The sequence below is a fragment of the Podarcis tiliguerta genome (assembly GCF_965153285.1).
Source record: "Podarcis tiliguerta genome assembly, chromosome: 6".
Classification (NCBI taxonomy): Eukaryota; Metazoa; Chordata; class Lepidosauria; order Squamata; family Lacertidae; genus Podarcis; species Podarcis tiliguerta.
In genome coordinates, this window is record NC_139539.1 from 54582866 (window position 1) to 54595551 (window position 12686).

General features: G+C 43.2%; 1 protein-coding gene across 4 annotated transcripts in view; it reads left to right on the plus strand.

Annotated features, from left to right (window-relative positions):
* The first annotated feature begins 3269 nt into the window (after window positions 1-3269).
* The window catches only part of OSBPL9 (oxysterol binding protein like 9), a 60001-nt gene continuing 50584 nt past the window's right edge, over window positions 3270-12686 (plus strand). Inside the window, exon 1 of one of the 4 annotated variants that reach the window (XM_083447917.1) lies at window positions 3270-3700. In XM_083447917.1, the coding sequence (XP_083304043.1) occupies window positions 3590-3700 (111 nt within the window). In that variant the 5' untranslated portion in view covers window positions 3270-3589. The remainder of the gene's footprint in view (window positions 3701-12686) is intronic. The other 3 variants (XM_083447918.1, XM_083447915.1, XM_083447919.1) reach the window with 3 other exon arrangements.

A 12686-nucleotide genomic window follows, 5' to 3' on the forward strand; every position in this document is an offset into this window, starting at 1 on the left:
TGCAAAGCCTGGCATGAGTAATCTACAAGAGCAGGAAGTTGATTAGAAACTATGGCCGCAGTTCTAATTCCACTTACCTGGCAGTAAGCCATATTTAATTCAGTGGGACTTAATTCTGTGTAGACATAGCTAGGATTGCAACTTTAAGCAGGAGTAGCTAGACTGTGTTCCTTCAGGTGCTGCTGATCTGTAACTTCCATCATCCACAAATACTGGCCATGCTGATTAAGGCTGATGGGTAGGTGGAGTCCAGCAATGTGTGCAGGGCCGCAGGTCAGTCATCTCTGAACTAAAGGAATTAGAGCAGACACAAGCTTTATATGACTATGCAGAATCACCCCTCTACCATGTAATTTCTAAACAAGATTGCAACCAAACACAGGTGGCTAACCAGAGGACCTCCAGATTTTTCTGAATTACCACTTCCATCATCGCTGCTCATTGGTCATACTGGCTGGGGATCAGGTTTCCTAGTCCTGTTATAGTTGGTGACTATTCACTGTATTTCTCTAATTTATATAAATCCAGAGTAATTCCAGTCATGATAAATGTTCAGATCAATCTCATGCATGTTTACTCTGAGGTAAGTCGCATGAGTTTAGGATTATAGCCTTAGTATATTAAAAAACCACCTAATTCCATTGAGCATGCTTAGGAGCCGATTAATCATTTCACAAAAAAATTATGTTCATTATTATTAATTCCATTTATAAGCACCCCTTCACCATAAGTTCCCAATTAGTGTGCACTAATTGTCACCGATTTCCAAAATAGCTTCCAAACAATATGTTTTATTCTAGCATTGGGGAAAGATGTATTCTGATCCTTTGCAAACTTTCTCAGAGATGAATTAACAATCACTGAGTGTGCACAGGATTGTCACCCTAAAGTTAAACAGGAACAAATGGCTTATATTCTCAAGTATTCTGACCACGTAATGCATGGAAGCTTAAAGGTAAAGGTACCCCTGCCCATACGGGCCAGTCGTGTCTGACTCTAGGGTTGTGCGCCCATCTCACTTAAGAGGCCGGGGGCCAGCGCTGTCCGGAGACACTTCCAGGTCACGTGGCCAGCGTGACGAAGCTGCTCTGGCGAGCCAGCACCAGCACAGCACACGGAAACGCCGTTTACCTTCCCGCTATAAAGCGGTACCTATTTATCTACTTGCACTTAGGGGTGCTTTTGAATTGCTATGTGGGCAGGAGCTGGGACCGAAAGACGGGAGCTCACCCCGCCGCGGGGATTCGAACTGCTGACCATGCGATCGGCAAGTCCTAGGCGCTGAGGTTTTACCCACAGCACCACCCGCATCCCACAACGCCACCCGCGTTGGAAGCTTATGCCATAATAAAATTTGTCAGTCTTTAACATGCCACAAAACCTTGTTGTTTTGGCCTCTAATATAAATATGGATATGATCGGGCTGTGGAGGAGTGGTGTTAGTAGAAAGTTTTAATAGGGATTTCCCCCCATTCCAGCTCTGCAGTCCCAGGAATACTGAGCAAAAGGTCTGAGAAATCATGTGAATTCCTTAAGGAATTCCTTTAAAACTATCAACAGTAGTACAGTGGTACCTCGGGTTAAGTACTTAATTCATTCTGGAGATCCGTACTTAACCTGAAACTGTTCTTAACCTGAAGCACTTTAGCTAATGGGGCCTCCTGCTGCTGCCACGCTGCCGGAGCCCAATTTCTGTTCTTATCCTGAAGCAAAGTTCTTAACCTGAAGCACAATTTTAAAGTTAGAGGAGTGTGTAACCTGAAGCGTATGTAACCTGAAGTGTATGTAACCCAATGTACCACTATACTGAAGCATATTGCCACATGCCAAGAAGAACTCTGACCATTACTTTCCTGTTTAGCGAACATGATTGCAAAATTGCTCAAATGCAGTTTGCTTCATGGTAAAGAACATACCCCAATCCAACTTTGCACTTTTCTAGGCTTGTCTCCATCCTCCTCTCTGCTGAATTCTACAAGGGCACAACTGAGAGTAAGGAGAAGGAAACAGACAACCAGAGCCACCAGTTGGACTAGCTGTATAGGAAAGCAGGCAGCTAGGAGGCTTGACCCTGCTCCACTGAATTGGAATTTCAGCCTTCATGACATAGGAAAATGGCCAAGTAAACAGCTATTTTCGTGGAGGAGGGTCAAGATATTAACTAATATGCATGAAATATCATATATAGCTATATAATCCCTAGTGTAGTAAGATAAGACCTTTAGAGCAGGCATTTTTTAAAAAACCAGCCTAGTAGGGCAGTGATTATGAACTGCCCTAGTAGGGCAGTAATTGTTCCTTGACAATTTGTCACTGATGATGGCACCTGGGGCAGCCTGCCCCCCGCCCCCACTTCCTACGTCCCTGCTAATGAAAAGCATAGTAGATTAGGGCAATCCAATCAGAACTAGAATGTCTGCAAAATACCTTTACAGCTCCAGGGTTCCGAGAAAACTTGTCAGTGCTGAGTGAATTCCACATCTGTAGTGGGAACAGGATAATAAGCACCGTCTTTACTTTGAGTGACACCCAAATGAAGTTCTGTAACTCCGAATGCACTCGAAAGGAGTTTCAACGAGGCTTTCTTCCAGGTCACCTGCGTGCAAGCAGAAATGCAGCTTTCGGCACTTTTAAGCCCATACTGGCAGCAACCTTAAACGCTTTGCTATACTTTAAGACGGCATCTTAAAAAGCAGAGACACCACCTTGCCGACAAAGGTTTGTATAGTTAAAGCTATGGTTTTCTCAGTCATGATGTATGGAAGTGAGAGCTGGACCATAAAGAAGGCTGATCGCCGAAGAATTGATGCTTCTGAATTATGGTGCTGGAGGAGACTCTTGAGAGTCCCATGGACTGCAAGAAGATCAAACCTCTCCATTCTGAAGAAAATCAGCCCTGAGTGCTCACTGGAAGGACAGATCGTGAAGCTGAGGCTCCAATACTTTGGCCACCTCATGAGAAGAGAAGACTCCCTGGAAAAGACCCTGATGTTGGGAAAGATGGAGGGCACAAGGAGAAGGGGACGACAGAGGACGACATGGTTGGACAGTGTTCTCGAAGCTACCAACATGAGTTTGACCAAACTGCGGGAGGCAGTGGAAGACAGGAGTGCCTGGCGTGCTCTGGTCCATGGGGTCACGAAGAGTCTAAACAACACGTCTAAACGACTAAACAACAATACTTCCCCAAGACTTTTCCAAAAACCCTCGTGCGCCCCCTAACGATTATTACTTTTTGGCCCCCCTCCCTGCACCTTGCGTCCCTCAGTACACAAGTCACGCCCCCTCAGTCTTTATCTCCTCCCTCTCGTTAGCAGCGTAGGCTCTGTGTGTGTGTGTGTGTGGTGTTTTTTTCCCTTGCCGCGCCCGTCGCCTCTCTCCTCTTAATCTCGCGCCGCCTCAGTCAGGCCTAGCCCACTGACGGTGCGCGCGCACCCGCCCGCCCGCTCGTTCTTTCTTTCTCTCCGTCCCTCCTCTCTCCTCCTCTCCCCCCCCCCCAGCCCGCCCCGCTCCTCCTCCTCCCTCAGCCCCGCCCGCGCGACCGGCGTTCGCTTCAGCGGGGCCGCTTGGCATCTTACCGGCTCCCAAGATGGCGTCCATCATGGAAGGCCCGCTGAGTAAATGGACCAACGTGATGAAAGGCTGGCAGTACCGCTGGTTCGTGCTCGACTACAACGCGGGGCTGCTCTCCTACTATACGGTGCGTGTCGAGGGAGGGGGGGGGGCAAACCGGGAGGACCGAACTGTGGGGGCGGGGTGGGGGGGCGAAGCGGAGCACAGCCAGGATGCCCGCTTGCCAGGGGTAGGGGTTTCTGAGAGAGGGAGTGTCGCGGTCGCGAGGAAGCCAATAGGGATGGCAGAGATTTTGGCGCTAGCCAATAGGGTGGTAGCGTTGGGAGATTTATGTGGAGGGGGGCGTGGGGTCGGGCCGCGTTTTAACTTGAGGCGACTGAAGTGGGGTTTTTTGTGGGGTGGGGGGAGCCGAAGGGCCTGGTGGTGCTAAGTGCTCTTTATTTTGTGAAAGGGGGAGGCGGGTCTCAAAAGCACAAGCCTTTTTTGGGTCTGGGGGCGGGCAAGCTGTACTCTCCTTGCTTGAGGAAAGAGGGGTTGACTCCTTTTGGCAAGCGAGGTAGAGCTTCCGCGTGATAAACGTTGGCAGCCAAGGCTGCTTTTGTGCCGCATTTGAAGGCGGAATCCAACCATTCCTCTCTTTCAAAGTAGGGATAGACCAGAAAAGGGAAGTAGCAGTAACTTTCTCCCCCCCTCTGTCAGATGGTGACTCCATCCTGATCACCCAAACTTGAGAGCAAGTTTCATTGACGTTAGTAAACAAACAAAACACAGGCTCTGCTTATGGTCTTGCCCATTACTGTGTCTACTTCAGGGGAGACATCTTGATAATTGAAATCTGCACAGCACAGGGGATTAATTAAAAGCGTAAAGAGTTGTTTGGCAGGATCAGACACAAGGTTGAACTACTGAGGCACTCTTTCTGCAGCTTACAAACAGGACATTAGGGACAAAACAATAGAAGATGTCTGTTTCGCAGTCTATGCCACACTAGTTACACTGTATCTTTGACAATACAGTAACATATGAATCTGGTGTTTACTATGTAACAATTTTGGCCTTAAAACAAAGTTTGAATAGGTTTAATTCAGTAAATTGTTTAAGATTCAGTTAAATTGAGTGTTGCTGCTTCGGATAGTAGTAGTCTTTGATAGCGGTAAACTTTGCAAGTTAGCAGGTGCTTTGTGTGATAAAACTTCTCATTAGCACACAACTTGTTTAATCCAAATTTATTTTATGGTTTCAATTAGAACATTATAGACAGGCAACTTGTTCAGGGTTAGTCATAGGTAGCAGTCTTTTAACACTTAACTGGGAGTAATTTGAGCTCAATAGGCTTTTGTTCTGAGTTGACATGTATAGAACTGCACTTGTTTTTTTTTTTACTTAGTTGCCACTTGAAACATTTACCTTTTCTTAATAATCACCAATGCAGTACTGTATACTATATGATTTTTGTGTGTGTGAACAATCTTAAGGCAGAGGCAGGGGTTATTAGCTTGTGTATGGGGGGGGGCGTTCTTATTTTTATTATGTATTTTTTGTTGTTTTTATGTTTATGAGATTTATGGATGAAGGACAGTATAAAAATTAATAAAATGAAGTAAAATAAACAAGCCATAGTAACTGCAAGGTCATTGCTTCTTACTTATTATTGCCGAAAGGTGATCTGTAAATATACTGAGTTCAATGTGACTTAAAATAAAAATAAATAAAAATAATTCATTATTAAAAACCAATTCAAGTCTAAGAAGCAACAGGGAAAACTTCTAATCACATAGCAGCAGCATGGGATAAACCAGTCTTTCCCAAACTTGAGTCTTCAGCTGCTTTTGGTCAACAATTCCTGCCATCCTTGACCACTGGTCTTGCTAGCTAGGGATGATGGGAGTTGTAGTCCAAAAACAGCTGGAGACCCAAGTTTGGGAAACACTGGGATAAACAGTGTTAGAATAAACAACAGAGGAATACAAATAACTTAATCTAGCTGCAGAAGTTAGAGTGAATAAGGTAAGTTTTATTACCACTCCCTCTGAGAAGAGAGAATGTGCCTGCCAAAATTTCAGTGGGAAGGAATTCCAACCACAACAGAAAAAAACCCCTGTTGAGGTCAGCCTGGCATCTTGACTAAGCTGGAGACTGGGATTGGTTAGTAACATTTAAGACTATGACATGCTATAAGTTTGATCATGTGAGTGTTATGTGGAAATATGAGATTACCATTGTGGTCTTTGGTTGGAATAGAGGCATCTGTGTATTTTAAGGCTTACACCATAGAATTGCCATATGGGTTTAGTTCTGGTGACTGAAGTGGGGTGGGTAAAGCAGTAGGAATGTCCAGTCCTAATACTTTAAGAATAGAACATGATGATAGCAGCTAAGTTTTGAGGTAGAATTTTGAAGTTTGGGCAGATGAGCTAGCCCTTGGGGTCATATTGGGAAATTATAATATGTATATTGAGAGGGAAGATAACCATTTAGGGGGTGATATTTCAGATAAAAGCGTTCTTAAAGAGAGTTGTCAGCAACTTTACTGGCAGATGCTTTTTGCTTTGAGTGTGCAACAAGTTAGCATGTAAGAGCTGCCACTTCTTATGAATGATAATATATTGCTGTGAAAATGTAGAGATTCTTATTGTTATATAACAAGGGCAAAGAACCTGTGCTAGGAAGAGGTACCTGTTACGGTACTTTAAAAATAGGACTAACATTAAATTCCTGCTGCAGTAGTGCAAGAGGTATGAGGGGCTGCAGTTTTCCAATATGGATGCAGGAACCATTAATATCACTTCTTAATTTAGATGACCCTTTATTCTCCCCCCTCCCCAGATTTTTCCAACAGGATGTGAATGTACTGCTGTACATTTCCTTACAAATGCCTTGTGACCTTAGAGTGAGGGTGGGTAATAAATTGTAGTAATAATAATAAATTAAGTTGCCGCATTTAAATACAGCCTTTCTGTCAAGACACTCAAGGCATTTTTACAATCTTGGAGTATTAAGACAAACATGTGAAGTTGGGTGTGGGGAGAGGACAGTCGGACTGGAGCAGACACTGATGTTGTCTTCTTCTTTCCCTTGCATTCTTCTTCCTCCCAAGCAGGAATATTATAAGGAACAATTAACATAGTGGGCATGGAGTAGTATTGTGTGGCTTCCTTTCTGGGTGCATGAATATAAGAGACTAAGGATGGAGATCTGGAGATCTGTGTTTTGGTGTTCTGCTCTTGTGCTAGTACTGTACAAAGAGCTCAATTTGCACATAACTCTTAAGCAATGGTTTGTTGAGCACACAAACCCAGCCCAACAAACTAAGCATGATTTGTTTTCTATCAGCAAACAACATTGTGGAGACACGACTTGTTGGCTTACAATCCATGGCTTGTTTTAACTGTGGTTTTAGTGTTACTGCCAAACCCAGCAGCCTTGCTTAATCATGGTTTGTTTCATCATTGCACCTCAGACACTCGCCAAACTACAAAGGCATGACGCAAGAGCCACTGGAAAAGAAACTAAGCTTTCAAGAAATAAGATGTGACTTGTTCATTCATCTGTGAGATGGTTCATGGTTTCTTCAACAAACTATGGTTAAAATAGCAGTCACAGTGATTCATTGCCTGAAGTAAAGCTGTAAAAGTACTTGCCTTGATGTTGGCTTGTGAATATATTCACTTTGCAGGCAAACAGTTCAAATATGCTTATGTTTCAAACTCATATACACTGTTTAAAAATTTGAATTTGCCAACATGATGCAGTGTGATTGTCTTTATCATAGTTATTGTATCTTTTTTCTTAAGGTGTATGAGCTTTGAATAGGAAGGCTCTTCTGAAAGAAAAAGAATTTAATGTGAGGATATGTTCACAATATGTTGCTTTCTAATTGAATTCATTGCTTTCCAATTGAAGCTTAAGAACATAAGAACAACCCTGCAGGAGTAGACCAAAGGCCTGCCTAGTTTAGTTTAGCTTCCTGTTTCCCACAGTGGCCAACAAGATGCCTATGAGAAGCCCACAAGCAGGACACGAGGTAACAGCTCTCTCCTGTTGCTGTTCCCCAGCAGCTGGTATGCAGAGGCATGGCATCTCTGACTCTGGAAGTGGTATATTGCCATCATGACCAGCAGACATTGATAGTCTTAGCCTCCATTAATTTGAGTTAGAGCTTAATTGGGTGATCCTGAATTCTAGTATTACAAGAAAGAGAGAATAACTTCTCTCTATTCCTTTTACACGTATATTCTTTGTCCAAAAATTTCAGGTTCTGCAGAACATTAAATTTTCATCAACAAAAGAACAGGCAAGCATAGTGGGTAAATGTAAACTCACCTGGTCTTTATAATTTTGCTGATGTTGGGGTGTTAAAGGTATAGCTCATCTTAAACCATTCCATGTACTTTGGAGAACACTGAAATTGCCATTTCTATGAGTTCATAAGGGAGAATGGAAATGCTTGAGAAAATAAAGTGAGCAAACCCAATGGCTGAAAGAGTCCTTAAGCAAAACTCTATTTCATTGCCAGCTGTAACTTTTAGTTCTGGTTTAATTTTTTGCCCCAGGGATCTAAATTTTCAGGGGGGAAATGTACAAAGAATTTAATTGTATAAGAGAAATACATCAAGATCAATTTAGGCTTTCTTCTGTACACATTGCTGTAGAACAACAACCTCATTATGTCTTGTACACAAAACTGGAAACAGAGAACTCCACTGCAGGTTTTAGATACAGTTTCTTTCTGTTTCAGCAAGATGCTACTTTGCCACAAAGGAAAATAAGCATTGTACTGTTTACATAAATCTTCTGCATGAGGTAACTGCATTCCATTCTCATTTGGTACCTTGGACTCTCCCTCTGCTTGCATTAAGTAACCTGATACTTCACATCTGTTCAAAACAAGATTCTTGGTGAGCTTGTTTTACAGACAAAAGTATAAACGCCTGTTAGGAAATCAGATGTGCACACTTCTGCACTGGATAATCTTTGTGATTTGCTTTCAGTCCTCAACAAATTGGGGGTTTCAAGGAATCCTGAATGGGAGGGGGCAGATAAGCATTTTGGCAAGCTCTCGCATAATGCAGTAGTATGAGCCTGGTGAGTCTGGGGTTAGATGAGTATCTTCCTGCTCATGTGGGCCTGAACTTTGGTAATTAAGTGCTGTAAAGGTAAAGGGACCCCTGACCATTAAGTCCAGTCACAGACAACTCTGGGGTTGCGGCTCTCATCTCGCTTTACTGGCTGAGGGAGCCGGCGTTTGTCTGCAGACAGCTTCCGGGTCATGTGGCCAGCATGACTAAGCCGCTTCTGGCGAACCAGAGCAGTGCATGGAAACGCCGTTTACCTTCCTGCCAGATCTATTTATCTACTTGCACTTTGACGTGCTTTCGAACTGCTAGGTTGGCAGGAGCTGGAACCAAACAACTGGAGCTCACCCCATTGCGGGGATTCGAACCACCGACCTTCTGATTGGCAAGTCCTAGGCTCTGTGGTTTAACCCACAGCGCCACCCGCGTCCCAATTAAGTGCTGTAGTGTACCGTAATTACTGTATAGTGTTGACAGCTAAGGTTTATGGCTACTGCTTGCAAAATGTGAGAAGTATGGACCTGATAGGATAGTATATGGAGGATACCTCTCCTCCTGTCTTCCAACTCCTATCTTTCGTGCTTTTCCTTTGCATGTAGCCAGATGGGCCACATTGCCTCCGTGTAACTACTAGTGTAACTGGGATAGCTCAGTCATGAGAGCATGAGACTCTTAATCTCAGAGTGGGTTTGAACTGCCTGGTGGGCAAAATATTCCTGCATTGTAGGAGGTTGGACTAGATGACCCTCATGGTCCCTTTCAACCCTCCTATGATTCTATGATACTCTTATTGTGATAGTTCAGAGTGATAGGGAAATGCTCATCATTATGATGGGTAGTTTGTGTTGCAGAAGCTTGTAGATTGCATGGTTTAAGTCTGTGTTTGCTGTTCTGAATGCAGAGGCACATTGGGGTGGGGTCAGACTTCTTGTCTCTGTTTAACTCCAGCTGTTGAAGATAAAATTTCATGTGATGTTGTAGGAGATCTGTGATTGGCTTTTCTGATGTGTGCGTGTTGTTGTTTTTTTAACTGAAACACTGTACAGCCATGGAAAACTGCCAATATGATCATAGAAGCAGCCCTACTGTATGTTCAACACTGCCCGCTCCATGTAAGTTCCAGGCAAATTGCTCCTCCAAGCTGATGCTTGTGTGAGTGTGATTTTACCCTGTGGGGTGAACATATTGCAGGGAAACTTTAACTCCGAGAACTGCATGGAAAAAGGTTAAACATTATCTTGCCCCCTCCACTGTTCTGATCAAATTGCCTGCCCTATGCATGAGATTCAGTCATAGATCTTCTGAATAATGTGTACTTTGGTCCTGAGAATCAAACTTGTTATGTTCTGCATAACTCTGCACCAACTGCTGTTTTGGTCACACTGTAACTTGACTTAATATCAGCCTCCGTTACTGAAGATTGAAAAGAGGCCGCTGTAACATCAACTTAAAAAAAAAAAAAAGATTCAGTGAGGATCTGGAAAATTACTGGCTAATTAGCTTAATGACTGTTCTAGGAAAGCTTTTCAAAAGCTTTTGTTAAAGTTTCTCACCAAAGATTCCCAAGTAAGCTTAATAGTCATGGAATGAGAGAAAGGGTCCTTATATGGATTGGTAACTGGTTGAGAAAACAGGAAGCAGAGAGTGGGAATAAACAGTGTTCTCAGTGGAGGGATATAGAAGGTGGAGTCCCCACGCTTGGTATGAGGATCTGTGCTGTTTAACCTAATTTAGTAGCCCTAGGGTTACTTGAGTTAGGGATGCAGTAGCCATGCTTGCTGATGTTACCAAATTTGAACAAGTTGGTTAAAACAAAAAGAGGTTGTAAGCAGGGGCGTCACAAGGGGAGGCGGGGGGCGGTGCGCCCCAGGTGTCAGGCCTATGGGTATGTGACAAAATCCCCCCTTGGGCGGGAAAGAGGGAGAGGCCTGGAGGCTGAGGGAGTGAGAGAGAAGTGAGGTGGGGGGTGGGAGGAAATAAGAGAGAGAGAGGAGGGCGACCGAGTAAGAGGGAAGAAAGGAAAGAGGCGCCGCCTCAGGCTCTGGGAAGTGGCAGCAGTGGCAGCATCCGGCTGCTCCTCCCTCAGTGCCCTCCGGTGTCTATCCAGTCCCTGACATTGGCCACTGTGAGAAAAGAGTTCTGGATTATATCAGTCTTTGGCCCAATCCATCAGGGCTCTTAAACATGTCACATAGTCCCAATATGTCATATCAGAGACCTGAAAAACAACTAAACTTTAATGTATTCAAATGATCTACGAGCTGGTGAAAGATAAAAAAGTGAGTAGAAAAACAGAGATAAGCTTGCAGTTATTTAAAAGTGCTAAATTTCCCCTTCATCATTAACAGAGATGTGGGTTATCAGTGCCTGTATTGAAATGTCTTCTTTCTCAATTATAGCTTAGGGCATGGCTAGTTCTGGGAATTCTTTACTGACCTCTTGGTTCAGGTCTCAAAAGGTGCGCTTGAAAATAACAAATTTTAAAAAAACTTTCCTGACAGGCCTATGATTGTGACATTAAGCATGAAGTTGTATATTGTCTTAATCTTTTTCTCTACCTCTTACAAGCCTGGCATTATCTGGAAAAGTTAATACTGCAGTAAATATATTGTTATTGCTCAATAATGCAGATGGGAAGATATTCACAAACAGTGCTTTAATCATTTGATCATTTATGGCAAACGCTGAGGGAGTCTACTAAGTTCAGAAGGGCCTTACTCAAGGCAAGTGAATATAACATTGCAGCCATAGTAAGTTTAGATGGTTTGTTTTTACTTGAAATTTATTCCCAAGGGTTGCTCAATAAGACATATTTGCAGGTCTATACAGTATTATAGTTCAGTAGTCAGCTTACTTTCTCTTTCTAGAGAAATCTTTCCTGTTCCCATCCTCTGATCCCCTTCTGTTGGGATGAATTAGGTCCTTCTGTGCTTTTAAAATGGATTTTTGTGGCTTAGCTTTTAAAGAGGTTTGCCTTCATAAATATGCAGTGTATGCCTATATTAATCTATAGTCACTCTTCATTGATGTTATGAAATCTATTTGCTAGTTTACAGAAATATATTGCACAAGAGGACTAGATAGAACTGCTGCTATTGCTTTGAGTATCCATAAGATGGAGACAAAATATGAGATTCTTCTCCTTTCTTGGCTTGGGAATTTTAGGCCCATTGTTTTTGAGTTTCCTCTTCATGTCAATGCAGTGGAAAAATCCCAGGCAGTAGATTAGATTCTGAAACTGCTTCCATGTTAGTTTATTTCTGTCAAGATAGCAACCTTCATCTAGTATTTATACTTACTTGGCAAATGCTTTCATAGGGAAACTCTGCCCTCCAGATGTTTTGGGACTACAATTCCCATCATCCCTGACCACTGGTCCTGTTAGCTAGGAATGATGGGAGTTGTAGTCTCAAAACATCCGGAGGACCGAGTTTGCCTATGCCTGCTTTAGATTATTCACTCATTTCTCTTATTTTCTTTCTTATTTCTAAAACCTCATCTCAAACAGTTATTTGATCATGGCAATCAAGCCAAAAACTAGTTGCGAGGACCCTGCCTCTCCACTGATGACTTCACGTCTTCTTATGAGGGCAAGAGCAATTCCTTGTTCTACTCTCCAGCTCTAAGTTGGGAAGTGGAAAGAACTGCAGGGGCTTGTATGCCTGATAGTACTTCTGAAGTTCTCCGAGTTCCTTGGCAATGCAATGGTTATATAATGCCAACCTTCCTCCAAACCTTGATGCTAAATAGGATCTTTGTGCAAATGCAGTGATGGTTCTCCAAGGGTGGGAAGGCTGGGGCTTCTCACATTAATGAAAGGAATGAAGTTCATGTAGTGTAAGTTGACTGAAGAAGCAGCAGTTTGCTGTCAGCCACAGGCATTCTGGATACTGACACCCAAAAGAAGGGTGTTATTTGTTATCTAACTTTCACAGCAGCTGTCTTATTAGTTGCATAGACTGCCCAAACTGTACAGCCAGGTCTGAGCCTATACTGTAAGTGCTTGGATAAACACCCCTCTGAAATGATGCCCAGTTA